The following is a 26,392-nucleotide window of genomic DNA, read 5'->3' on the forward strand; positions in this document are numbered from 1 at the left end:
TAATTGAATTTATATTCTGGGCTAGCAGCAGGGCCAGGAAGGACAGACAATATACATAAGTAAAGATAAAATGTTAACATCATACCCATTAAAATGGCTACAAAACAAACAAACAAACAAACAAACAGATAATAACAGGTGTTGCCAAAGATGCAGAAGAATTGGAATTCTTGTCCACTGTTGATGGGATTATAAAATGACACAGCCAGTATGGAAAACAGTATGGGAGGTCCTCAAAAAATTTTAAAAATAGAATTACCAATGATGGAGCAGTTCCACTTCTGAGTATACGGTAGCCTCCCCCCACCTTATCTATAAGTAGGGGATATGAGCCAGGACCCCGAGTGGATGCCTGAAACCACAGAGTGGTGAACTCTATGCATATCCTATAAATACATTCTTATGATAAAGTTTAATAATAAAATAGAACAATTATAACATGCTGTAATCAAGGTTATGCGAATGTGTCATCTCTCTCTCTCAAAATATCTTGTACTGTATTCACCCTTCTTCTGACGATGATGTGAGATGATTACATGCCCACATGATGGGATAAAGTGAGGTGAGTCATGTGGGCATTGTGATGTAGCATTAGGCTACTATTGACCTTCTGAAGTTATGTCAGAAGGATCATGTGCTTCTGAACCACGGTTGCCCGCAGGATACTGCAACTGCAGAAAACAAAACTGCCATATAAGGGGGGACTACTGTATACCCATAAGAACTGAAACAGAGTCTTGGAGAGATACTTGCAAACCCATCTCCATAGCAGCATTATTCATGATAGCCAAAAGGTGGAAGCACCCAGATGTTCGTCGACAGATGAGCAGATAACCAAAATACAGTGTATACACACGATGAAATATTATCCAGTTTTAAAAAGGAAGGAAATCCTGACACACGCTACCACATGGATGAACCATATGACATTATGCTAAGTGAAATAAGCCAATCACAAAAAGGCAAATGCTGTAGGATTCCACTTATATGAGATACTGGAGTAGTCAAACTCATACAGAGAGAAAGTAGAAGGGTGTTCATCAGGGCCTGGAGGAAGGAGGAATGGGGAGTTGCTGTTTAATGGCTATGGAGTTTCAGTTTTGCAAGATGAAAAGAGTTCTGGATATTGGTCATACAACAACGTGGATGTGCTTAACACTACTGAACTGTAGAATTAGAAAGAGTTAAGATGGGAAATTTCATCAGGTATATTTGACCACAGTTAAAACAAAACTTATGAGAAAGAAAGTAATGTTTTAAGGGGGAAAGGGAAAAGTGCTACAGAAAACAAGAAGCAGAGCAGAATAAAGGGCTCTAGAGGGCTCAGGAGGGTACAAACGGTATGAAATCAATTGGGGGGTGGGGATGCCTCCTAGAGAAGGAGCGATTTGAACAAGCACTGGAGGAAGTGTTTGTTTCTTGGCTGCTGTTACAGTCAGAGTCTACATCTTCCCAGGCCCACAGGTGGTATGCAGCAATGCCAAGGCAATGCCCGAGTGGCGCAAAGTGTAAAGTTTACGTTGGCGGGCAGCTGACGCAGAAACTGTGGCCGTGAGCATTTCAACTCAATTGGAAAAACAATCCAGGCACTCAGGTGGCACTTGCACAGATTATAATCAGATGTCATCTGAGACTTGAGGTCATGTTACAGTAAAGAGAAATGGTTGTTCTCATACTTGGCCCTTTCTAAAATCAAACTCCATAAGCTAGAGACAGCAATCAGGAGTTTGATTTTTCAGTGCCTCCTAAGTTTGCATGTTGTTGTCTAGCCCATTTCCAATATGAGTTTTAAGCTCCTGCGTAGGACTAGGATTTTCAGGGCTTCAGCTGACCTTTGTGTCAACCCATAACTAGGGAGGGTAGCTCAAGAGTACTTATTCAGTTACTGTCTCTCTGGTAGGTCATATGCCATGGAATGGTGAGCTGCTTAGAAAACTCCCGTGACCTGGACATGTTTTATTACTAATTTATAAGGCTGGTATAAACAGGTATCAACTTGCCATCATTAAGCCAATACTTTGTACTCATGAGTAAAATGGAAAGAGGTCTGCAGCATTGGGTTCTTGAACTGATTTTCCCACATCTCATCTGTTAACCTTTTCCATGTCTAAAAAAAGAAAAGAAGTATAATGAGCATGTGTCTCTGCTTTGGAATCAGAAAGAAGTCCCTCATGATGCTTTCATCCCTATGCCACTGAACTTGGAGGGGAAATGAACATCTATGGATGGACAGGCACCTGTCCTGACCAAGGATTCTGAAGCTACACTGGCAGCCATTGAAAACACATACGCTGTCTGTGCCTCTCTCCCCAGGCTACAGCTGTGCAGTGATTGGGACTAGTAGGGACTGGCTAGAAGGAGGAGGAATGGATTCCCTCTTAAGTCCTGCCTGCACTGGTGGCAGTGACATTGGTTGACTGATTTGTAACATGCTTATCTGCTCAGTGTTTGATTTCTTTGACATCTAAATATATTTGCTTTCATCTTTATACACAGGCGCTGCCTATGATCATTTAGCCCCAGGAGGTTATGAAGCTCAAGGTATCCCTTGTACCTCCCGCTTCTCCCAACATAGAGTGTTGATGGTAGAGACAGGCTTTTCTTTACCCTCACGGTGAAATGGTAACACATGGGAATGTGGCAGCCATTAGGTGTATACTGCTGTCATGAGATGTATATCATTAGATGGCCATAGCAGTGGTTGGCAGCAAAAGAAGGAAAGCTCAGTGGCTTCAGCAGTCATTTCCTGTGAATCTCCTCTGGGCAAATATCTGCACTAGGCTCTAAGTGGGGCTGGAGTGGGTGGAGGGAATTGAATGCCATGTGACACAGTACTTGCCCATTAGAAACTTATGAGCTGCTAGGGTATGAGAAAATTATCCAAACAACTGCAGGACAAAGAGACACACACTGAAAGCTACAGGTGAATGGATGGATGATATTGCTTCGCCTGGGTAATAGGAAGGCATGGAAGAGTCAGCATTTGAGAGGTGCCTTTGGGGATGGATGAAGTTTCCTGATGTAGAGATAGGGAGGAGTCCGTTCCAGGTAAAGGGAACAGCCTGGACAAAGACCTGAAGAGGAATCCACTTCAGAGGGATATACCAAAGAAGACGTGGATGAACTACACTGCAGCCTCATCTGTCATAGCAAATAAATGGAAACCACGTGCAGGTCCATCCACAGGAGGATGGACAAAGAATTGTAATTGGGAAAATACTCATCAGAGAAAATGAATCAACTAGAGAATCATGTCACAATTAATGTGGAACGACACAAAACATAATAAAGAAGGAAGACTGCAGGAGGTTAGATACAAAATTTATATTAAGGTTAAAAATAATGTTGGGGCGCCTGGGTGGCGCAGTCGGTTAAGCGTCCGACTTCAGCCAGGTCACGATCTCACGGTCCATGAGTTCGAGCCCCGCATCAGGCTCTGGGCTGATGGCTCAGAGCCTGGAGCCTGTTTCCGATTCTGTGTCTCCCTCTCTCTCTGCCCCTCCCCCGTTCATGCTCTGTCTCTCTCTGTCCCAAAAATAAATAAACGTTGAAAAAAAAAAAATAATGTACAAAACTATACATTGTTTATGGATATTTAATTTCATGATTTTTTATTATATTATTGCATGTAGTTATATAATTTTATAGTGTCAGTATAAATTGTATAGTTTCACCTGGAAACATTAGTGGGAATGAAAACCACCAAATTCAGTGTATAGTGACTGCCACTGGGAGGGAAAGATGGAATGGGTGGACACAGGAGGCTTAGTCTCGGGTGTATGTGTTTTAGAGACACGTATACATATACATATGCATACATACATACACATAAACACTCATGCATACACACATAAATATACACATATTTTAAAATCTGAAGTACATATGACATGTTGAATTGACAAACAGTTGTTTGTTGTATTATCCTCCAAACTAGTCTGTATACTTGAAGTATTTCATAATTTCAAAATGAAAGAACAAGTCGCAAGGCATGCTTAAGAATAGCAAATGGTGTAGGTCAGTGTTTTTCAAACCTAACATGACCCTTGGTAAGAAATACATTTTATTTTAGGAACTGGGAGTTGCATGACAGTACTTATCCTTAATAGGTGGGGCGCGCCCTGACGTGTTCTGTTCTATTTACTCTATTTTGTTCTGCATGAAATGAAGCAGTGGGTGATGTCTGAAGATGCACAGAAGGGCACAGAAGACGTTGACTGCCAGCCTCAGGAATGTGAGCTTTTGTTGGCAGAGAGGAGAAGGCCACTAGTGGCTTTGTGGCATATCATCATCAGAGCTGAACTTTAGTCAAGTCAAGTGAAACGAGGATAGAGTTTGTAGAATGCAAGCTCAGTTGGGGAGTTATCACCATCGTACAGCTGGGACAGTATATGAGCTTATGGGGGAATGAAAAGAAGGAACGAGCAACTTAAAAAGGAAAAAGTGGTTTGATGACTGATTTGAGGGAAGGGGGAGGAAAGGAGACATCCCAGTTGGATTTCAAGGCTAGCTGATTGGGAGATCGGTCAGACCAATCACAAAACTAGCTAGATCGGGAGTTTATTTTTAAACACACAACCCAGATGGATGTTGTGAAGTCTTGGTTGAGGTTAAAAGGCATGGATTCATAATGGTCTCATGTTTCATGAGTTTCTCCAGCAGTACATAGTACCTGGTGAGAAAAGAGAGAAATTGGGTGTAATCAAGGTGGGGCTAGGCAGGCCGACCCAGCGCAAGAGTTCAGGGTGAGGAGGGCTGGCAGCCAGGGTAGAAATGAAATGGCTGGCAGTGGGGCCAACTGAGGTGGGTGGTCTAAGGGAGGAAAAAGGTTGGGGGACCAGAGGTCACGAGGAGCCTAGTGTGTTAGAGGGTGGAAGTGAGGATGTTGTGACCAGGAAGGAGGAACTTCAAAATCTGAAATCTTGGAGCTAAAGCAGTCCTGACTGATAAAAAATCATGGTAGAACTTGCAGGCCAGGCAGGTGGGTAGTTGTCATATAATGGAGAGGAAAGCTGGAGCTATGTGAGATAGTTTATAGTTATTGGTCTGAACTTTTCAAACAGAAGCTCCTGTATGGAATGACTAATGATTTTCAACCAGACCAGCTATTGATTATGAATTACTACTACAAATTGTAGAAAAGGTCACACTGAGAAGTGGAGAGGGGTCTTCAGAGGTCCCCTTCAGAGAGCCCTCGCCGAATGTCCCAGGAGAGGAGGCTCTGGCTAACACACCTAGGATGTTACAGGGAGCCAGGATTCCTGGTCATCAGCAGGTCAGAGGCACAAAGGTACCAACTTCTCATCCAGCTCTTCTTTTTCCATTTACGTTTGAGGGACTTTCTTTATCCAAAACACAGGTGGCTGGCTCTTGGGACACAGAAGTCAGAAGTGGTGGGGTCTGTCCATACCTTAAGGGCTAATTTGGTTTAAGGAAGGCTTTGAATAGATCATTTAAATAACTGATCTGTGCCTCAGGTATTCTCACAATCAAGTAACAGAAACTAAAAAAATTTTTTTTTAATGTCTTGAATAATGTCCTCATGCAATTCAGTGAATTTCACAATTTAGTGTAAAGGAAGACATGTATACAGTCAGTTACAACATAATGCTAAGGCGGGTATGACAGGATGTGATTAAGTCTGCTTGAGGCTGTTGCTAAATTGCACAGAAGAGGCTATATCTGAGCCTGAATGTGAAAGAGAAGCAGACTTTGCTAGGCATAGACGGGTACAGCTAACACTGGGAAAGTGTGTAGCTTGATCAGGGAACCAGGATGGACAGTCTGTTCTGTCTTCTTCTCTGCAACAAGAATAAAAAAGTAGGTCTCCCAATCTGCTAACTCCTGCTCCAATGTTATTTTACTTTATCTTTTTTCTGCCTGGTGTCTCTATTTCCTGCATCTTTGCTTAGGCATTCTTGGGCACAAAAGTGCTAATGGTAAGAGGAGATAGACCAAAAGTGAGCTGGTGACTGGAAATCAGTTAACAGTTTAAACACTGTTATGGATACCTACCACGTAGATGAACCACACACAGATAAACACATCCAACTCAAATGTTGCTTCGTTTTGAAAAATGCTCACATTTTCATTATCGAAGATCTCACTGGTTTTACCTTTAGAAGCAAATGGCCAGAGGGGAATCTTACTTCACTTTGTCCTTGAACAATTATCTATTGATGCATTCTGGGGCACCTTTAACTCTGATAGTTGCTGATAGGAGAGATAAAGGATGAGTAAGTCAGTGTTCCTGTCTCAAGAAGCTTGCAACCCAATCCACAGGAGAGACAAGCCTTTCTACACACACTGTGATATGGTGCTCGAGTCTGGATGTTCTGCTTACCAAATGTGTGGAATAGGTAGGTAAGTGTTCAGGGAGAAAAGAAATCAAGGTGGCCTGGAGAAGGCTTCATGACCAATGTGGAATTGAATTAAGGGCTTGAGGATATCTGAAGAGAAACTGAGAATGAAGTGGTTTGCTTGATTCTTGGGAGCAAATAAAAAGTCCAGGTCTTGGGACTACCAGGAGAGTGTACTGCATTAGCTGCAAAAGGGTTAACTTTTCATTGCTAGGGAAACCGCATACCTTACATGGGCTCCAACCTGGGCTTAATTTGTTATCAGATTCTTCTGCTATGGAAAGTACATTTCCCAGATTGATTTCCTGCCAGTGGAATCTGCAGCTCTCTTCAGGGTTCACTTGGGTTGGCCCCAGTCCCAGCAGGACTGCAGGTGGGCGATGAAGCTTCTTGCAGGCAAGAGGCTGGACCAAGCTAGAGGCTGTGTTACTGTGCCAGACTATACCTAATGAAGCCTGTAGTTACACTCTTACGGAAAGTCTCGGGGGACTCCTGTCCCTAGGCATTAATTAGCAGGCATTTCAGACAGCACAGCTTACCTTTACCCAAACAAGAAGTCTCTGAAGAAAAGCAATCATCATGCCCAGCTAACCTGTTGATTGACTTTGGACTGCTCAATGTGTTCTAAACTATTCCCAGCGCCTCTAAATCCTGCCAGTGGAATTAAATGCAGATACTATTTATTGCCTGTGGAAGGTACATTCTGTGTCTGTAATGATGCATTTTGAAAACAGTACCTGTTCAAGTGAGACTACCTGAGATGTGGGAAGCATATGAAGTAACAATAAAGAAAATGCAGGAATCCCAGCCTGAGGGTTCCAGCTGGAGAAAGAAAGGCACTCAGAGGAAATACCCTCTGCTCATCCTTTCCCAGAGCACCACAGCAAACTAAGGTCATCTTTTCTTTCTCCTATCAATATTATGGGGATCCACAGAGGAAGAGATTCAGAATTGGAAAGGTCACTGAGCCTAGAAGGTGACATGTGTTTCTGGTGTATCTGTGGCACACAGGAGCACCTCACTCTTTTTATAGGCAGAGTTCAGCCATGCCAGAAGCCCAGGTGGTCAGGGATTGACTGGATTATTAAGGCCATTTGGGTTTGTGTGCTGTGAGAAAAGTCTTTTGACAATATTGCATATATTGACTTTCCCAATCTAAGAGAACAGGATTGTTGCCTTAATGGCAGATGTTACATATTTTTTTTCCCCTTCACAACTCCCATGACCATTGGCTTACATTATGGCAAGTATAGATAGGTTGCTTCTAATAATAATTAGTATGATATGCTAACTAGTTGAGCTCAAAATCCATAGAATAATGCAAATAAGTATGTATTTCTTCATAATGCTGGGGTGGCCTTTTTTGGTGGGGGGAGTTGAGGGAGAGTGTCTTAAAATCCATTGTACTCATTAATCATGTTTTACCAAGTTTTATATATTTATTTCAAATATTCCTATTTGTAGAGTAGCAATAACCACTTTTCAGTTACAAAAGTAGTAAATGTTTATTTTTAAAAAGTATTGTAATGATAGTATCTACCCTAGAAAAAAATAAATTCCCCACAATCCCACCATGTAACAATGTCTGTATTAATGTTTTGATTATTCACGATCCCATGCTTATTCTGTGCCACAGGCATATGTTTAAAAAAATGGGACACATTCATTTAATTTGCTTCTCCCTTGTAACAATGTCTTCTGTTCATTTTAATATTCAGCAAATCCCTGTTGACCATTCATAATGTACTAGTCAGACCCTATCTAAGTGTAGGGGAGAGTACAGTGAAAACACAAACAAAAACACATATATCTTTCTTTAGCAATATATGTAAATATCTACATAATTATTTTAATAGGCGCATAGTATTCTATTGTATAGATTTATCATAATTTATGAAACCAGATCTCCCATTTTTGGATATTGAGATGTTATTTATATGTTAGGTTTTCTTAAATATGGAGAAAATATGCATTGACCATTGGTGAATCTGACTTCATGTCCAAATTATCTCTGCTAAATAGCAGGATTCTTCTGGTAGTCCCACTCTTTAAAATATGACTTTATAAACACTGATACGATATTTGTCAGATGTGGCTACAGAGATCAATGTGAGGGGCTCTTGGATGGCTCAGTCGGTTGAGCATCCAACTCTTGGTTTCAGATCGGGTCATATTCTCACGGTTGTGGGATCAAGACCCAAAGGAGGCCCTGCCCTGATGGTGCCAAGCCTGCTTGGGATTCTCTCTCCCTCTGCCCCTCTCCAATACGTATGTGTGCGCGCGCGCGCGTGCACGTGCATACTCTCCCTCTCTCAAAATAAATAAACTTAAAAAAAAACAACAACAAAAAACAAAGATCGATATAGGCCTAGCAGCCTCTCACTTGATGAATGACTGGAGATCCTGAGGTTGTTTGAGGCTGTTTGAAACTTCGTGTCTGTCTCTGTTGGGCCAAAGGCTGCTCAGAGAAGGTTCCAGTCCTTGTTAATTGACCCCAAGTTGGCGTTTTGGCTGTTGTTTCTTCCCAGCCATTTATAGTTATGCAGTGATGTGTGATGCTTGGCTTCTATGGACTCTGGAAGCATTTCTTCTGCTCTCTTTGATGGAAATCGCTGCTCTTTTGTTCTCTGTCCAACAACCAGCAGGCCACCTTCCTGCCATCTGTGTGAGCCACCCCCCAACAGTGACATGAGGTGATGTCACAGGATCTGTTCTTTGGTGATTTCAGCACACTGCTTGATCTTTTATACAAAGCAAAACACAGCCCAGATGAATTGCAGAATTTTACAGCTTGTAGAGATTATAACTCCATTTTATGGACAAAGACACCAAGTATAGAGAGGTTGAGTGACTTGCCTAAGGTCCCATAAGCTGGAACTAGAAATCAGGATTTTAAATTCCTCATCTGGTGCTTTTCCAGGGAATCAGCTATTCTAAGCTTGTGGTCCATTAAATTAGGGTCCTTGTAACAGACCAGGGAATATCACTGCTTTGGAGCACTTCTATTTGGCCTCCGGATAAAATGTCATCAGTAGCAAACTATGTCCGTTTGCCAAATATGGAACTTTTCATTTAATTCTCTAATTTGCTAATCATGGAAAAGACCTTTTAGATAGCATGCTACAATGTAGCAGAATTCAGTGACTGGTCTCAATGTTAGTATGCTTTCCCCCAACAGGCTGATAAATGACTTCAGTCGTTAGGTTTGTGATTGGGATGTCTCACCACACCAGTTCTGCAAAGCCAGCCATAACAAATGACATGTCTCTAAGATGAAAGAAACCCATTGGGTTTAGGATCACTTTTATCTGGGTTACAGACCCACTTGGATCATCTGATCGATTTCAGTAAGATTTTATGGAAATCACATTTTCTTCTCTTGGACAGTATTGGAATATGATTTACAAATACACTCAATGGCAAATAACTGAGTTTTTTTGATACTGATTGCTTTTGTAAGGCCAGCTACAAATTATCTTTGTTAACGGAGCAAAGCAGTTTTATAGCAGCATATCTGAAGTTGCATATCATCATATTTGGGTTTGGTTTTAGAGCACAGTTTTTGAGGGCATAGTGGTTAAGAGCCTAGGGCCAACTGCTTCGGGTTACCTGCTGGCTCTGGGACTTATTGTGTAGCCTTGGGCAAGTTGCTTAACCTCTCTGTGTTTCTGTTTCATCAACTGTAAAATGGATATGATGACAATAATAATACTAATGCCAGATAGCTCTTAGGAAGTTTAAATGAGCTAATATTTGCAAAGTACCTAGAACACTGTTGGGCATGTGATAAACACCATGTGGTTGTTATTTTCGTTGTTGTTGTTATTATATTATGACATGTTCACTCCATTCAGTCATTTATTCATCAACAACTGATAGGAACATCTCCTATGTGCTAGGCACAGTGGGAGGTGATAAAAGATTCTCAAGCCCTCAAAGGACCTTATAGTTTAGTGGACAGAGAATATATAAGCACACCTCAAAGACATTGCAGGTTCAGTTCCACACCACCCAAGTAAAGCAAGTATTATAATAAAGCGAGCCAAATGAATTTTTTGGTTACCTAGTGTATATAAAAGTTATGTTTATACTATACTATAGTCTATGAAGCGTATAATAGCATTACGTCTTTAAAAAACAATGTATATACCTTAATTTAAAAATACTTTATTGCTAAAAAATGCTAACCATCATCTGAGCTTTCACTGAGTTATAATATTTTTGCTGTAAGGGGTCTTGCCTCAATGTTGATGGCTGCTGGCTGGTCAGGGTGGTAGTTGCTGAAGTTGGGGTGCCTGTGGCAATTTCTTAAAATAAGACAGTGAAGTTTGCTTCATCAGTGGACTCTTTCTTTATGAACAATTTCTCTGTAGCATGTGATACTGTTTGATAGTATTTTCCCACAGTAGAACTTCTTTCAAAATTGGGATTCCACCCTCCTCTCAAACACCGCCACTGCTTTATCAACTAAGTTTATATAATATTCTAAATCCTTTATTGTCATTTCAACAGTCTTCCCAGCATCTTCACCAGGAGTAGATTCCATCTCAAGAAACGACTTTCAGTGCTCATCCATAAAAAGCAGCAGCTCTTCATCCACTCGAGTTTCATCACGAGCTTGCAGCAATTCGGGCACATCCTCAGGCTCCACTTCTAGTCCTAATTCTCTTGCTGTTTCCACCACTTCTGCACTTACTTCCTCCATGGAAGTATTGAACCCCTCAATGTCCTCCCTGAGGGTTGGAATCCACTTCTTCCAAACTTCTGTTAATGTTGGTATTTTGACCTCTGCCCATGAATGTGCTCAATGACGTCTAGAGTCATGAATTCTTTCCAGGAGGTTTTCAGTTTACTTTGCCCAGAGCCATCAGAGGAATCATTGCCTATGGCAGCTATAGCCTTATGAAATGTGAATTGAGTAACATTTGACTTAATTTATATTATAAATGTTATAATTTAATTTATAAACTATAGAATTTAATTATGAATTAAATAATAAGACTTGAGAGTTGAAATTACTCCTTGATCCATGACTGCAGAATGGATGTTGTATTAGCAGACATGAGAACAACATTAACTCGCACATCTCCATCAGAGCTCTTAGGTGATGGTACTTTGTCAATAAACAGCAATATTTTGAAAGGAATCTTTTTTTTTTTTTTTTTTTTTGAGAGTAGTTCTCAACAGTGGGCTTAAAATAGTCAGTAAACTATATTATAAACATGTGCTGTCATCCAGGCTTTGTTATTGCATTTGTAGAGCACAGGGCAAGTAGATTGAGCATAATTCTTAAGGGCGTTAGGATTTTTGGAGTGGTCAGTGAGCACTGGCCTCAACTTAAAATCACCAGCTGCATTACTCCGCAATAGGAGAGTCAGCCTGTCCTTGGAAGCTTTGAAGCCAGGCAGTGACTTCTCTGTAGCTGTGAACATCCTAGATGGCATTTCCTTCCAATAGAAGGCTGTTTCATCTATACTGAAAATTTGTTATTTAGTGTAGCCACCTTCATGAATTCTCTTAGCTCGATCTGGGTAACTTGCTGCAGCTTCTACATCACTTCCTGCTTCACCTTGTGCCTGTTACGGAGATGCCTTCTTTCCTGAAACCTCATGAATCAACCTCAGCTGGCTTCAAACTTTTCTTCTTCAGCTTCCTCACCTCTCTCTGCCTTCACAAAATTGAAGAGAGTTAGGACCTTGCTCTGGATTAGGCTTTGGCTTATGGGAACATTGTGGCTGGTTTAATCTTCTATCCAGGCTGCTAAAATTTTCTTCAGCTCAGCAACAAGGCTGTTTCACTTTCTAATAATGCGCGTGTTCACTGAAGTAGGACTTTTGATTTCCTTCAAGAACTTCCCCTTTACATTCACAACTTGGGCCTATCTTGGCTTTCAACATGTCTTCCTCACTAAGCTTAATCATTTCTAGCTTTTGATTTAAAATGAGAGAGGTGTGACTCCTCCTTTCACTTGAATACTACTGAGACGCCATTGTAGTGTTGTTAATAGGCCTTATTTCAGTATTGTTGTGTCTCAGGGAATAGAGAGGCCTGAGGAAGGGAAGAGAGACCAGGGATTGGCTGGTCAGTGGAGCAATCAACAAACACAGTGATTAAGTCTGCATTGTTAAATGGGCACAGTTCATGGTACTCCCAAACAACTACAATAGTAACAACAAAGATCACTGATCGCATATCAGCATAACAAACATGATAATGAAAAAAAAAAACTTGAAATATTACAAGAATTAACAAAATGGGATAGAGACATGAAGAGAACAAATGCTGTTGGAAAAATGGCTCTGACAGACTTACTGTATGCAGTATTGCCACAAACTTTCAGTCTATAAAAAATGCAGTAACTGGGGGCACCTGGCTGGCTCAGTCAGTAGAGCATGTAACTCTTGATCTTGGGGTCATGAGTTCAAGCCCCATGTTAGGCATAGAGCATACTTTTAAAAAAATGCAGGGATGCCCAATTGGTTGGGTTGGTGGAGCATATGAGTTTTAATCTTGGGGTTGTAATTTGAGCCCCCAAGTTGGGTGTAGGGATTACTTAAAAATAAAATCTTAAAAAAATGCAATGTCTGCAAAGCACAATAAAGCAAAGCACAACAAAACAAGGTATGCTTGTAATGTAAACCAGGACACTGTATTTATACAGAAAGGGGAGGCTTATAATGGAGGGTAGTGCAGGGGTAGCAGAGGCAAAGGAGCACCTGAAGGGACGGCTTCACAGGGGAAATTTGAACTTGGCTGTAGGCATCAGTGCTCTGGGCACTCCATGCCTTTGTGCTTGTGTACAAAGGCCTGAAAGGATGGCAGAATTACTGGAACACAAAATAAAAGTGGCAGGGTCAGGGGACGGTTGGAACTAGTCATGGAGATACACAGGTAGAGACCAGAGGGAAGGCCTTCTATATCCCAAAGAGGTGCCTGTGGGAGATAATGAGGACCCAAAGTAGGACAACGGCCATGCCACTTCTAAGCCCCCCCAGAGAGGGAACCCAGCAGGTGGAAGAGGTTACAAGAAGCAGTGAGGGCAGTGGGCATACCTGGTATAAGTGGTTAAATCTGTTACTAGGAGACTGGAGACAGGTCCAGGCGCTGCACTACTCATCCACACGGCTTCTATCTGAAAGTTAAATAGTTATTTATGGACACTTTATTTATTTACGTTAAATGGTTATTTATGGACATTGTTTGCACTATGTTTCCAGAGGACCGCAACACAGAAACAGGTCATTTCATTGTTTTATTTAAAGTTACTGAGGGGTGCCTGGGTGGCTCAGTTGGTTGAGCGTCTGATTCTTAGTTTTGGCTCAGGTCATCATTTCATGGTTTGTGGGATCAAGGCCTGAGTTGGACCCTGTGCTAACAGCACACATCCTGCTTGGGATTCTGCTCCTACCTCGCTCTCTCTCTCTCCTCAAAATAAATAAATAAACTTAAAACAACAACAACAACTGTAAAACATCTTTCCTTTAAAAAAATTTAAGTTATTAAAAAAAAATTAAAATAAAAAAAATTAAATTACTGAAAAGGAAATACATTCTGGGTAGTTTTCATTCATCAAAACTAGGTAAACAAAACCAAACCTTAAAAATGCATACTTTGAGGGGCACCTGCGTGGCTCAGTCAGTTAAGCGTCTGACTTCTACTCTGGTCAAGATCTCACGGTTCATGGGTTTGAGCCCCTCATTGGGCTCTGTGCTGATGGCTCAGAGCCTGGAGCCTGTGCAGATTCTGTGTCTCCCTCTCTCTCTGTCCTTCCTTTGCTCACATTGTGTGTCTCTCTCTCAAAAAAAAATAAACATTTAAAAAAATGCATACCTTGTGATTTCTTTTTTAAAAGAAAATGTAAATATACAATTCTTGACTAAAATGTCAACTTATTGCTATGAACATAGCAACATATTGCTAGAAAATTCTATTCTGCCTTATAGTAATTATCTTTAATTTTTCTAAACAGTTTAAAGGAGCACCTGAAATAGAACTTTAAAACTGGACCCCTACATAAACCAAAATGTAATGTAATATTTTTAACACTTTCTTATATAAACATTACCTGAATTCATGGCACAGATACCATACTCTTATTATTAAAATAGAGTTAAATAACAGTTCATATTAAAATAGAACTTTAGGGGCGCCTGGGTGGCGCAGTCGGTTAAGCGTCCGACTTCAGCCAGGTCACGATCTCGCGGTCCGTGAGTTCGAGCCCCACGTCAGGCTCTGGGCTGATGGCTCAGAGCCTGGAGCTTGTTTCCGATTCTGTGTCTCCCTCTCTCTCTGCCCCTCCCCCGTTCATGCTCTGTCTCTCTCTGTCCCAAAAATAAATAAACGTTGAAAAAAAAAAAAAGTTTAAAATAGAACTTTAAATTCCAATTCTAGGGGCGCCTGGGTGGCTCAGTCGGTTAAGCGTCCGACTTCAGCTCAGGTCACGATCTCACAGTCCGTGAGTTCGAGCCCGCGTCAGGCTCTGGGCTGATGGCTCAGAGCCTGGAGCCTGCTTCCAGTTCTGTGTCTCCCTCTCTCTCTGCCCCTCCCCCGTTCATGCTCTCTCTCTGTCTCAAAAATAAATAAACGTTAAAAAAAAAAATTTAAATTCCAATTCTATTATAACCTGAGTCTAATTAAAACTCTTTATAAAGCAGTTGGGGAAGGTGTTATAAGGATTCCCAGAAATGAACCAAAAACTTCAAATGCCTTTTCAGTTTTCAAAGACTGCTTTAACATCTGATATAAGGCAAAAAAAAAAAAAAAAAAAAAAAAAAAAATTATATATTACCAAGTTATAATCCTTTTGTGAGTTCTTTAAATATTACTAGTACTTTAATGTGCATGTTTTGTCTCTTCAAAGCACTGTTCAACTACTGCCCATTTTATTATTATTTATCCTCTTTTTATCCTGAAAAATGGAAAGACAGGAAATTACCTCCCACCTACCTTTTTTTAATGGAGAAAGTTACACTGAATAGTTTAATGTCATAGGCATTAACACACAGCTAATTGAGTAGAGCAAATATGGAACAGCCAGATCCTCTGATTCCCAAACCATTATTTCTTTTTTCCCTTGACCTTGCTGAACAGAAGGAAATTGGTGCCATATGTCTGGGCCTAAAGTACTATTTATTCAGTAAATAATGATTAGGTGTATAATTTTATCTGCTGAGTACCATTTTAGACATGGGAACTTGCACACTAACAGAGCTGGCCACAAAGAGGGGAGTGAGCAGAGTAAACCAATGATAAGTACTCCAGGACAGAAGTGTGCTGGGAAGAGCCCTAAAACCCAGTCTGGGGGGTAGGAGAGGCTTCCTGGTGGAGCTGGCTCCTGGGCAGAATGTTGATGAGCTGGGTTGCTGGACTGACTGGAGGCTTGTCATCATGTGTGGAAATAAAGAGTGTGGCACTTTTGAAAAACTCCCAGTATTGTGATCCAGGCCATTAAAGTGGCCTGGAGGTGTGGATTGAGAGGAAAGTGGTCAACAGAAGTAGGACTGGTAAGGGATTAAAGTCTGTGTTGTAAACAAGCAATGGTGAGCTACTGGGGGCCATGGGGAGGGGAGTGGTATTCAGATTTCCATTTTTAAACTATCACCCTGAAGTGGTTCAGAGAAGAGAGGGTGTGGCGGACATGAGGCAGGGGAACCATCACTTAAGGAAGGAAGGTCAGTTATGACACTGCTGTTTTTATCCTCTGTATCAGTTCATTTTGAAGGCTTGAGTGGAGAGCAGTAGAAATGGAAAGAATGCATGGATTCCAGAAATGGTGAGATAAAACCAACAGGCCTAGATGACTGATTAGATGTAGGGGAAGGGTCAAATCAGGGTTGAAGGACAAGTTTGAAGATGTTGAGTTTGAAGTGCCCATGGGATAGTCAGTTGGACAAATCCAGAGCCACTGGATATTTGAATCCAAATTTCAGGAAAGATCTGGCTACAGGTGTATGTGTGGGAATCATCTGGTACAGGTGCTAGCTAAAGCCAAGGGTGTGGGAGAAGTTCCCGCACCAGAGGGACCGTGGAGGTAGAAAAGGGGCAGATGGCAGACCCCTGGAAACACCAGAGTTGACAGGGGTGGTGGGAGAAGAAAACAGGCAAGACCAGAGAGGGTAGCATCACTTAGGCTGAGAGAGGGGCATTGGTCAGCAGCATGAATCCCCACAGCTCAGGTGAGATGAGGATCAAACAGGCTTAAAGCTTCAAGGATGAGACATGAACTCCCATCTTCTTTCTGCAACATCAAATCTAAACTCCTTTCAGTAATGCTGTGGCACCTACCCCACTCGCTTCTTGATTACTCCCCAACAGCCCCTCTGTTTATGGGCCCACAAAGAAGCCACAGCATTCCCTTCCTGGGAATTTCCTTTTGCCCCCTTCCTGAAATGCCCCGCTCCTCACCCCTTTACTTGTCTAAGTCCCAGTGTGCCCCGAGTGAGCTCCTCTCTGGAGACCTGTTTGTATTTCAGTCTACTTAATAATTGTATGCAGTCCAGTGGTGTTGGCTATAGATTCATGAAGTTTGAATCTTCTTGTAGGCTGTTTGGGGAAAGGGGTCTTATTTTATTCTTCCTTTGTGGCCTTTGTAGTCTGCAGTATTGTTGAGCAGGTGATCAACAGAGCTCCTCCAGAGCTCTCTAGATGATCAAAATATGACTTGAGCTTAGCCAGTTTATGAGGATTCTTCAGGAAGATTCCATTTCAGCTGTTTCAGCAGAGGAGCTGGAGCATACCCTGTGCAGAAGAGATCATTCTAAGGTAGCATCTTGGTCAGCCGATGGCCATATCAGCTCAGGGAGAAGTCATGGGGGCGAGGCCAGGAATGAAGGAGGCACCCTTAGTCTGAGCTTTAGTCAGAGCTGGGACTGGAAAGGCTGGAGGTATGTGCCCGCACCAGTATCATGATGCCAACAGGTGATTTCCTCCAAGAAAGATTCTCAAACTTTCTAGTTGGCCCTTTGAAGACTATTTCTTTTTTTTTTTTTTTAATTTTTTTTTTTCAACGTTTATTTATTTTTGGGACAGAGAGAGACAGAGCATGAACGGGGGAGGGTCAGAGAGAGAGGGAGACACAGAATCGGAAACAGGCTCCAGGCTCTGAGCCATCAGCCCAGAGCCTGACGCGGGGCTCGAACTCCCGGACCGCGAGATCGTGACCTGGCTGAAGTCGGACGCTTAACCGACTGCGCCACCCAGGCGCCCCTGAAGACTATTTCTGGAAGTACTGCACACTCTGGAACAGTGAAAGTAAATCCTGTCTATGGGGGTTAACTATGGGGGACTCCACTTGACAGGGCTTCTGAAGTTAATGCTGATTTTAAAAATTATACTTTGTTACCATTGCTGTGGCTGCTCTCTGGTGAAGGGAGAATTTTATGGCAGGGGAAGGGGCAGTTGCTAAGCAAAGGACAAAGAAATAATCCGCTCTCTTTCTGACTCTTAGTTTAGAATTTTTCATTTTTCACTTCCAAATTGTAAAAATTTAGATCCTCTTCACCCACACATGGATGACCTAGATCTTTGCAGCACCCTCATTACTGACAGATAAGACATCATATCTTGAGTCGGAGGCCATTGTGGTAGTGTCCCTGCAATTACCAGGTCTCTCCATGGGTGTTGGGCTACACACTCCAGAGGATGGGGTTATTAAGGAGACCCTGAGGCTGGTGTGGCAGCACTTTAAAGATCCTTGGAGGGGCACCTGGGTGGCTCAGTCGGTTAAGCATCCAGCTTCGGCTCAGGTCATGATCTCACAGTTCATGAGTTTGAGCCCCCCATAGGGCTCTGTGCTAACAGCTCAGAGCCTGGAGTCTGCGTCAGATTCTGTCTCCCTCTCTGTCTTCCCCTCACCCACTTGCTCTTTCTCTCTCTCTCTCTCTCATAAATAAACATTAACAATAATTAAAGGTCCTTGGAAAAGAAGCTCTCATTTGCAAGGGAAATAATGATTCTGCCATTTTTCCCCCCTGTGCATCCTTTCCTTTGAAGTTAAAACTGTTAGGTCTTGTACTTCTTAGTTCTAAAACCTCTCCTAGTTTATTTTCTGTAAGAGAGAACTAGAAATAATTTTCTGAAAAGAACTCAACATAAAGCCATGAAGTTAGGTTAGTGGTATGAGGACTGGAGGAACACTTGGGGTCAGAGCTCTGCAGACAGGGTTTTCTAGAAACTGACAATAAAGCAGTATCATGATCTGTCAGATCATGTCCTCAGAATGGACAGATGCCAGTTGGTTCCCATGTCTAAACTGTTGAGTTCCAACCATTAGACAATCAAAACCTGAGTTTTCAGTCTTTAGAAATTCACTTGCTTTGTTTGGTTTATAAGAACCTATTGTCCCAGACATCCTATTTTGAGGAGACAATGATGGGCAGAAATTGTAGACATGTGTTATTTAACTTTAGATGTGGAATTGTCTCCAATTGGTTTGGGTGCCCAGGGATGATGGAAACACCCTTGATCTTAGACAGCAATGCTAAGGTGGAGCAATTCTACAGCTCATATCCCCAGTGACTCACCTTTACTTTTCCCAACCACAAAATCAGACCAATATTTCTGATTTTTCTCTCTACTTCAGAAGAGATGGAAGAAGCCTGTATCTAAAGAATAGAGTTCTTTAATTCCCCAGAGCTTCAACAAAGCCCAGCTCCCCCAGGCCACATACTTCTCAGCCAATAGCTGCCAGACAACTTGAAACATTGCCCCATGTCCTAGGCCCAGCCATGCAGTGCGTCCACTTGATCCTAGGGCTGGCATACTCCATCTGTTCCCACCATTCCCTGTCCCTCTCCTTTACCCCTGCTGTGTTGTCACCAACTGCCACTGGAGTTTAGTTGGAGGAGTCTTAACTCAGGCTCTCGGATCCTCCTGCTGGCTGACAGCAGAAGCACTGCTTAGCTTTTTCTCTTGTTTTCTTTTTCTTTCTTTCTTTCTTTCTTTCTTTCTTTCTTTCTTTCTTTCCTTCTTTCTCTCTTTCTTTCTTTCTCTTCTTTCTTTTTCTTTTCTTTTTAATTTTTTTTAACGTCTATTTATTTTTGAGACAGAGAGAGACAGAGCATGAAAGGGGGAGGGTCAGAGAGAGAGGGAGACACAGAATCTGAAACAGGCTCCAGGCTCTGAGCAGTCAGCACAGAGCCCGATGCGGGGCTCGAACTCATGGACCGTGAGATCATGACCTGAGCCGAAGTCGGACGCTCAACCAACTGAGCCACCCAGGCGCCCCTTTTCTTTTCTTTTCTTTTTTAAATGAATTCAGGTATTCTGATGACTGTTTTTTTCCTCTCTCCCACTCTCCCTCTTTTTGTCCTTCTGACTCCATAATCCTTAGTAAGCATTTTATATTTTAGAGTTTCTCATTTAACCATCACAACTATCCATATGGTATGCAGAATTATTACTCCCATTTTACAGATGAAGACACTGAAGCCTGGACAGCTCTATAACTTGCCCTAAGTTACCCAGAAAGTAGCCCCAAACCAAGGATTGACTCCACGTCTCCCTGAGCTTTTTTTTTTTTACATTTTATTAATTTTCATGCCCTACATTTTAGATCATTATCTAATTTTTTTCTTTTTCAATATTGATTAAGAAATGTGAGTCGGAAGATTACATTTTCTTCACTAAAATTAGTAATACTTTGAGAAGCACTTGCTGTATCTCTCCCAGCATAAGGGCTCTGAAGGAAAGGAGCCATTTCAATAAATCAATCAGATTCTGAACTGGTCGGAGGAAAAGAGGTTAGAAAATATGAAGTACAGAAGGTAGCTGTATACATGCTGAAAATCCATTTCTTTACCAAAAAAATTCACATGAAATTTTGCAGCTCTTTTGTGATATATTTTGTGAAATAATTGCTATGCTCCTCTGGCTCATCTGTCATGTAAAAAAAATTCTAAGTGTAAGTTAAACATTTTTGAGGTCTAAAATTCATTGGGTACAGATTTAGGTGCCCAGGAGAGCAAATGCAAAACGACTTACTTTCCAATTTAATTTAAAAAGAAAACAAAACAAAAAACACCCCCCCCAACTTTTACAGTTAGATTTTTATGTTGAATTTAGGCCAGGTGTTAATTTTGTTTAACTGTTAAAGTATTTCCCAGAATATGTATTGGTCTTTACCAACCAAATTGATGGCTCATTTGCCTATCTTTACTCTGAAGTTCAAGTTTCTATTGCTTATCTCAGATTTTCAAGTTACTGGTGAAATTAGTGGATATTTTAAGATCAGGTGGTCAAGAAAATGTAAGCTGTCATTAGTAACATCAATATTTATCATTTTTAATATTTCAATATAATGTCTCATACTATTAAAGCCTGTCTGGTAACTACATTTTAATAGCATCTGGGAAACTTCAAGGTACCTCTAAAGGTACCCTTACGTACCTTCCTGATATCATTAAAACAGGCTGGTTAACAGCCCTATCTTACAAGATGTGCCTTCACACCGCAGTGGGTAGTAGAGACCAAACCCCAATCTTAGGGTGGTAAGTGGGGGGGGGGGGGGGGGGGGGGCGTTCTTAGTCCAACTCGATTACATACCGATGAAACAAAAATGAGGCTCAAAGAAGCTGCCTGCCGCTCCCCGGCTCCCCTAACGCACTCGAAGCCCTAAGCAACCCCACGGCCCTCGCCGCCTCTGCCCCGTCCGCCTGTCTCTCGGTTTGCCGACTTTCCTCTGTTCTCTGCAGGTTGCCGCCCCGCCCGCCGCCATGACGACCGCCATCTTGGAGCGCCTGAGCACCCTGTCGGTGAGCGGGCAGCAGCTGCGCCGCCTGCCCAAGCTCCTGGAGGACGGTCTTCCCAAGATGCCCTGCACCGTCCCCGAGACGGACGTGCCCCAGCTCTTCCGGGAGCCCTACATCCACACCGGCTACCGCCCTACGGGCCACGAGTGGCGCTACTACTTCTTCAGCCTCTTTCAGAAGCACAACGAGGTGGTCAACGTCTGGACCCACCTGCTGGCCGCCCTGGCCGTCCTCTTGCGATTCTGGGCCTTCGCTGAGGCCGAGGCCTTGCCGTGGGCCTCCACCCGCTCGCTGCCCCTGCTCCTCTTTATCCTGTCCTCCATCACTTACCTCACGTGCAGCCTTCTGGCCCACCTGCTGCAGTCCAAGTCGGAGCTCTCACACTACACCTTCTACTTCGTGGACTACGTGGGCGTGAGCGTCTACCAGTATGGCAGTGCCTTGGCTCACTTCTTCTACAGCTCCGACCAGGCCTGGTACGAGCTGTTCTGGCTCTTCTTCTTGCCAGCAGCTGCCTTCTGTGGCTGGTTATCTTGCGCCGGCTGTTGCTATGCCAAGTATCGCTACCGCAGGCCTTACCCAGTCATGAGGAAGATCTGTCAAGTGGTGCCGGCAGGGCTGGCCTTCGTCCTAGACATCAGCCCCGTGGCACACCGCGTGGCCCTGTGCCACCTGGCTGGCTGCCAGGAGCAGGCGGCCTGGTACCATACTCTCCAGATCCTCTTCTTCCTGGTCAGCGCCTATTTCTTCTCCTGCCCGGTTCCTGAGAAGTACTTCCCAGGTTCCTGTGACATTGTGGGCCACGGGCATCAGATCTTCCACGCCTTCCTGGCCATCTGTACGCTCTCCCAGCTGGAGGCCATCCTCTTGGACTACCAGGGGCGGCAGGAGATCTTTCAGCAGCGCCACGGCCCCCTATCTGTCTACACGGCTTGTCTGTCTTTCTTCTTCTTGGCGGCCTGCAGCGCTGCCACCGCAGCCCTCCTGAGGCACAAAGTCAAGGACAGGCTTACAAAGAAAGATTCTTGAGGCTGGCAGGTGGAGTGAGATGTGGAGGCAGCCTGTCGTGATTTGGGGAAAAACCCAGTACAACATTAGGAGTTGACTTTTTGTCTTTTAAGAGTTGCTTTTAAATTAATACATATTTCCAAGGATATGCCGTGGCATCGGAAAGCCAAAGGATTCAAGAATTTTGTTGTTATAGTTGTTGCTAATAAAAGGAGTATTACTTTTTCCTCTGTGTCATAGCCTTACAAGATACAGGAAGGGAAGGGACCTTGGCTAAGATTCATGGGACACTAAATTAAGGGTGATCTTTCTGCCCGAAAACATAGGGGAATTCTGACTTTGGCCTCGAGGGGCAAGTCCTGGAGCTGAAGGGATAAAAAAGTTGGGACTGGAAAGTAAGTGTGTGGCTGGTCCACACCGTATTGGAATGGCCATCCTACTATGTTGGTTTTTGGTAATTGAATAAATTGAGCCAAGAACTCGATTTCATTTGGATTTCAGATTGTCCAGGGTGGAGAAGTCAGAATCTTCAAAATGACTCAGTGAAACCCTTAGACATAATGAATTACTCCGTTCATCTGATTTCTGGTCCCTTCTCTCTTGCCCTACTCTGCCACTGACTCTTTTCTCAGGATGATGTCTGCCTGGCTGTTTTCTCTGCAGTGTTGTCACTCCCATCTGCACCTTGCATGGTAATATAGAGGAATATGAAGGAGTCATATTTCCAGGAAATGCTTGGATCCATGTGGACATTCAGAAAGCTTATTCTCATATAATAATAACAATGTAAATGGTACTAGAAAGTGCAGTGCCAAGAGCCATCAGGAGACCCAGCCAGTAAGCATGGATACTGTTTTGTGTCATAGGACACTTCTGTTTTATACCTGTAGACTGCAGTACTTGAAATCTATTAGGGCTGCCTTACAGGCCAGAAAATCTGGGGCTTGTGCTAGGGAATCTCCAGATTTGGGCCAACATGTTAAAAAAACAAAACAAAACAAAACAAAAACTAATAGAGCGAAGTAGTTCTGAGGGTCCCTGTAGGGACTCGATTATTTCAAGAGGAATCCAGGGTCTGGCCTCTTAACTAGATGCCACCACATAAAGGACCCACATAACTACCCTGGTTTAAGGTCCTCCAGCAGGTGGATAACCACCTCAACTTAGACGTGAATCCTTAAAATAATCAAGCCCCAGGACAGATGAACATGTGTGCTCACTGTGGGTTAATGCCTGAAGGTTCCTTTGGGTAAGAATGGTGAACCAGGTACTCTGTAGCTAGAATTTTCTTTTGCCCAGTAGCTTCTATGGGATAAGCGGTACTTGCGATTGATGTGTTCTGGCCGCACAGCCTTCTCTGAGGACCGATTTATGTACTAATCCTGTGAAGGGGGCTGTGTTGACAGAGGAGCCATGGGAGTATTCTCAGAGGCCGTGTTTCCTATCAGAATAAGGTCTCTGTTTACTACAAAGGAAACTGCTTTGTTTTCAGGCCAGTTTGATGAAATTTTTCTGTTACTAGGTTATTTTGTTATCTTCACGTCTTTGTTTTCTTCCTTTCTCTGAGAGATTTGTGGATTTTGTGCCTTATAAATGGAAATGTATGAACACTTTACTTAATATATGGCCATGTGGAATTTTCAGTTTTGGGTTATAGGAATAAGGAAAAAAAGAATGCATTGCTTTTCAACCGATGGATGAAAAAACGTCAGAACACCAGAATTACTTATCATTCAAAAGACTCTGTCAACCTGCATTTTGGCAAAAACTAAACAAACAAAAAACCACTCAACTGAAGCTTTCCTATAATCTTCATATCAAGAAAGCATATGTCTTGTCTGCTACATGGAGTTCCTAGATGGATTTCTCTGTTAATTCTTAAATACCTGAACTTCTGTGCTACCCAAGTGTCTTACATAAGCTTCTGGTGTCTAGTCCAAATTCATCACAAAGTTGGCAAAACTGAAGCCAGTTGAACTAAACAAGGGAATGGGGGGGTTGTACAAACACATCGCAAGAGGGTCAGTTTAAAATGGGGACTAGAAAATGTTTGAAATATTCACTTTTACGGATTCAAAGACCGTATTTTAAAAGTTGGGAGGAAGGTTTAAATCAAGCTCTTGGATATGGTGGTGGTCCTGTTGGATGTAGATCTTCAGGCCAAAGGCAGGTACTTTTTAGAAGAGAAAGCCGGAAAGAGAGCAGTGATCTTCAAATGTGGGTGACAGAGCAAGGCCAGCTGACACACTGTAAATGGTCTGTGACAAGTTCAGATAGACTAACCTCTTAAGGTATTGCCATGAAATTATTACTTTAATTTGCACAGGTATTGGTCCTCCCAAGTGATTGGAAATTTTTAAAAAAGTATAAAATTTTTCACCAGAGATATTTGAGGAGCACTGGGACTAGGTATCTCATTAAAATACCAGTATCTTATTCAAAATATACAAACACAGAGAATGCAGATGGTTTAAACTACTCAGACTTTTGAAGGATTAAAGACTCCTTTTAAAACATTTGCATTAAAATGAGTGTATCAGCAAGGAACAGACTTCGTTTATTTAAAAGAAGTAATTAAGTATTTGATAAAGGAAGTTATTTTACTCCACCATAGCCTCACCAACAGTTGACATCTGGAAATTCTGCCAGTTATCTCTCTGTCTCTATTAAAATGTAAATGCCTCTGGAAAACCTAAACGATCAGTCATTTACATCTTGTGAATAAAAATTTTGATGGATTTGTATGAGGCCGTACTCAAGGTAAGGAGATGGGGTATCAGGACACAGCAGATGGGGACACATTTGCCTATTTCCCTCTTGCCTAGTACTTCCTGCCTTGTAATTACCAATGAGCTAATGTTAGTACGCTTCAGATGTTAAAGTTTCATTTCCCACCTCTGCTAAAAGTACCTCACTCATTAACAATATTCTCAGTCCTCTAATTGGAATCTTGAAATAGTAGGAGCTCAGGCTGTGGAATGAAAGTAGCTCATTCCTGATTCTGTTGCCCCCTGTCCACAAAATGGTACCTTATCTTAATGTTAAGTATATTGTGTTCTTCAGATGCTGCACTGTAGTTTCAAGCTGGCCCTCCAGATGGCGCTCATGTCTTAGCATGGCCATTGTATCCAAATCTTTGGGCTACTAATTGTGTCGGTCCTATTGTTTTGCTTGATTGCTCCGCAAAGAAAAAATGGAACTATTTTCTGTTTATATAAATCTACTTACACGAATGACCATTAAACAGATTTTGTATATGGATTGTTGTACTGTCAACAATTATCTTGTTTCTTTGACAAGGTTCTTTAAAAAAAAGTTTACTTATTTTGAAAGAGAGAGAGTACAAGCAGGGAAGAGGCAGAGAGGAGAGACAGAATCCCAAGTAGGCTACACGCTGTCAGCACAGAGACCCTGGAAGGGCTCAAACTCACCAATGGTGAGATGATGTCCTGAGCTGAGATCAAGAGTCAAGATGCTTAACCGACTGAGCTACCCAGGCACCCCTCTTTGACAAGGCTCTTGACAAAGGCTACTTTGACAAGGCCCATGTTAAAGAAAGGTTTTATCTAGACAAACATTGCCAGGAGGAGGAGGTCAGGACATTTTATATTCACCAAGAAGTAGGAAGATACAAAAGCTTAAAACATCTTCATACCCCCAACCCCCAAAATACATATAACACACCTGTGAGTAGATCATATTGCCACCCCCCAAAAGCTATGGAGTTGATTTCTCTGAGGATTTCCATCTAATTCAATAAATACTTCTAGTTTTACGAACAATAGTGCTAAAGATTTCAAAATTTTGAATTGATGGACTATATTTTTAAATCTAAAAGTTATGAATTATAATTATACTATAACAGCTATTATAATGGATGTATTGTGGAATGTGGCACCTATGAACCAAAGGATTTTGTAGCCCAACTCTTAAATTTACATAGCTGTGAAAACAAAGTCATTCTCCAGGCTACTCAGCTTTAGGCCATAGTACAATCACAACGGTAAGAAAACACCATTTGCCTGGGTTGAGGCGCTGATGGAATTATGGATGTCCTTCTTGCCCAAACCCTTTTCATGACCAATAGGGGCCCTAGGTAGTTTGCAAATGCTTCTGTTGTCACTGCTAATAGTTTAACCACTCTTCAATTACTGATTCATCAAGTATGTATGAGCATCTGCTGGTGGCAGGCACCATGTTAGCTCTGGAGATACCACAGTAAGAAAAACAACAACAACAACCAGGGATCCTTCTACAGAGAGTTTTCAGACTGCTAAA

At 42.3% G+C, this 26,392-nt stretch overlaps 1 protein-coding gene and 1 long non-coding RNA gene across 4 annotated transcripts in view; one reads left to right on the forward strand and one right to left on the reverse strand.

Moving 5' to 3' along the window:
• PAQR8 (progestin and adipoQ receptor family member 8) overlaps positions 1-25,375 on the forward strand; it is a 122,044-nt gene extending 96,669 nt beyond the window's left edge. For all 3 annotated transcript variants that reach the window (XM_045498523.1, XM_045498522.1, XM_045498521.1), the window contains one exon: positions 21,050-25,375. In XM_045498523.1, the coding sequence (XP_045354479.1) occupies positions 21,071-22,135 (1,065 nt within the window). In that variant the 5' untranslated portion in view covers positions 21,050-21,070 and the 3' untranslated portion in view covers positions 22,136-25,375. The remainder of the gene's footprint in view (positions 1-21,049) is intronic.
• LOC123608501 lies at positions 12,384-13,633 on the reverse strand. The gene is made up of 2 exons (XR_006717260.1): positions 13,412-13,633; positions 12,384-13,292 (listed from the first exon to the last, which is right to left on the reverse strand). It is a non-coding gene; the product is annotated as an uncharacterized LOC123608501 (long non-coding RNA).
• Positions 25,376-26,392: the final 1,017 nt, after the last annotated feature.

The sequence above is a fragment of the Leopardus geoffroyi genome, chromosome B2 (assembly GCF_018350155.1).
Source record: "Leopardus geoffroyi isolate Oge1 chromosome B2, O.geoffroyi_Oge1_pat1.0, whole genome shotgun sequence".
NCBI lineage: Eukaryota > Metazoa > Chordata > Mammalia > Carnivora > Felidae > Leopardus > Leopardus geoffroyi.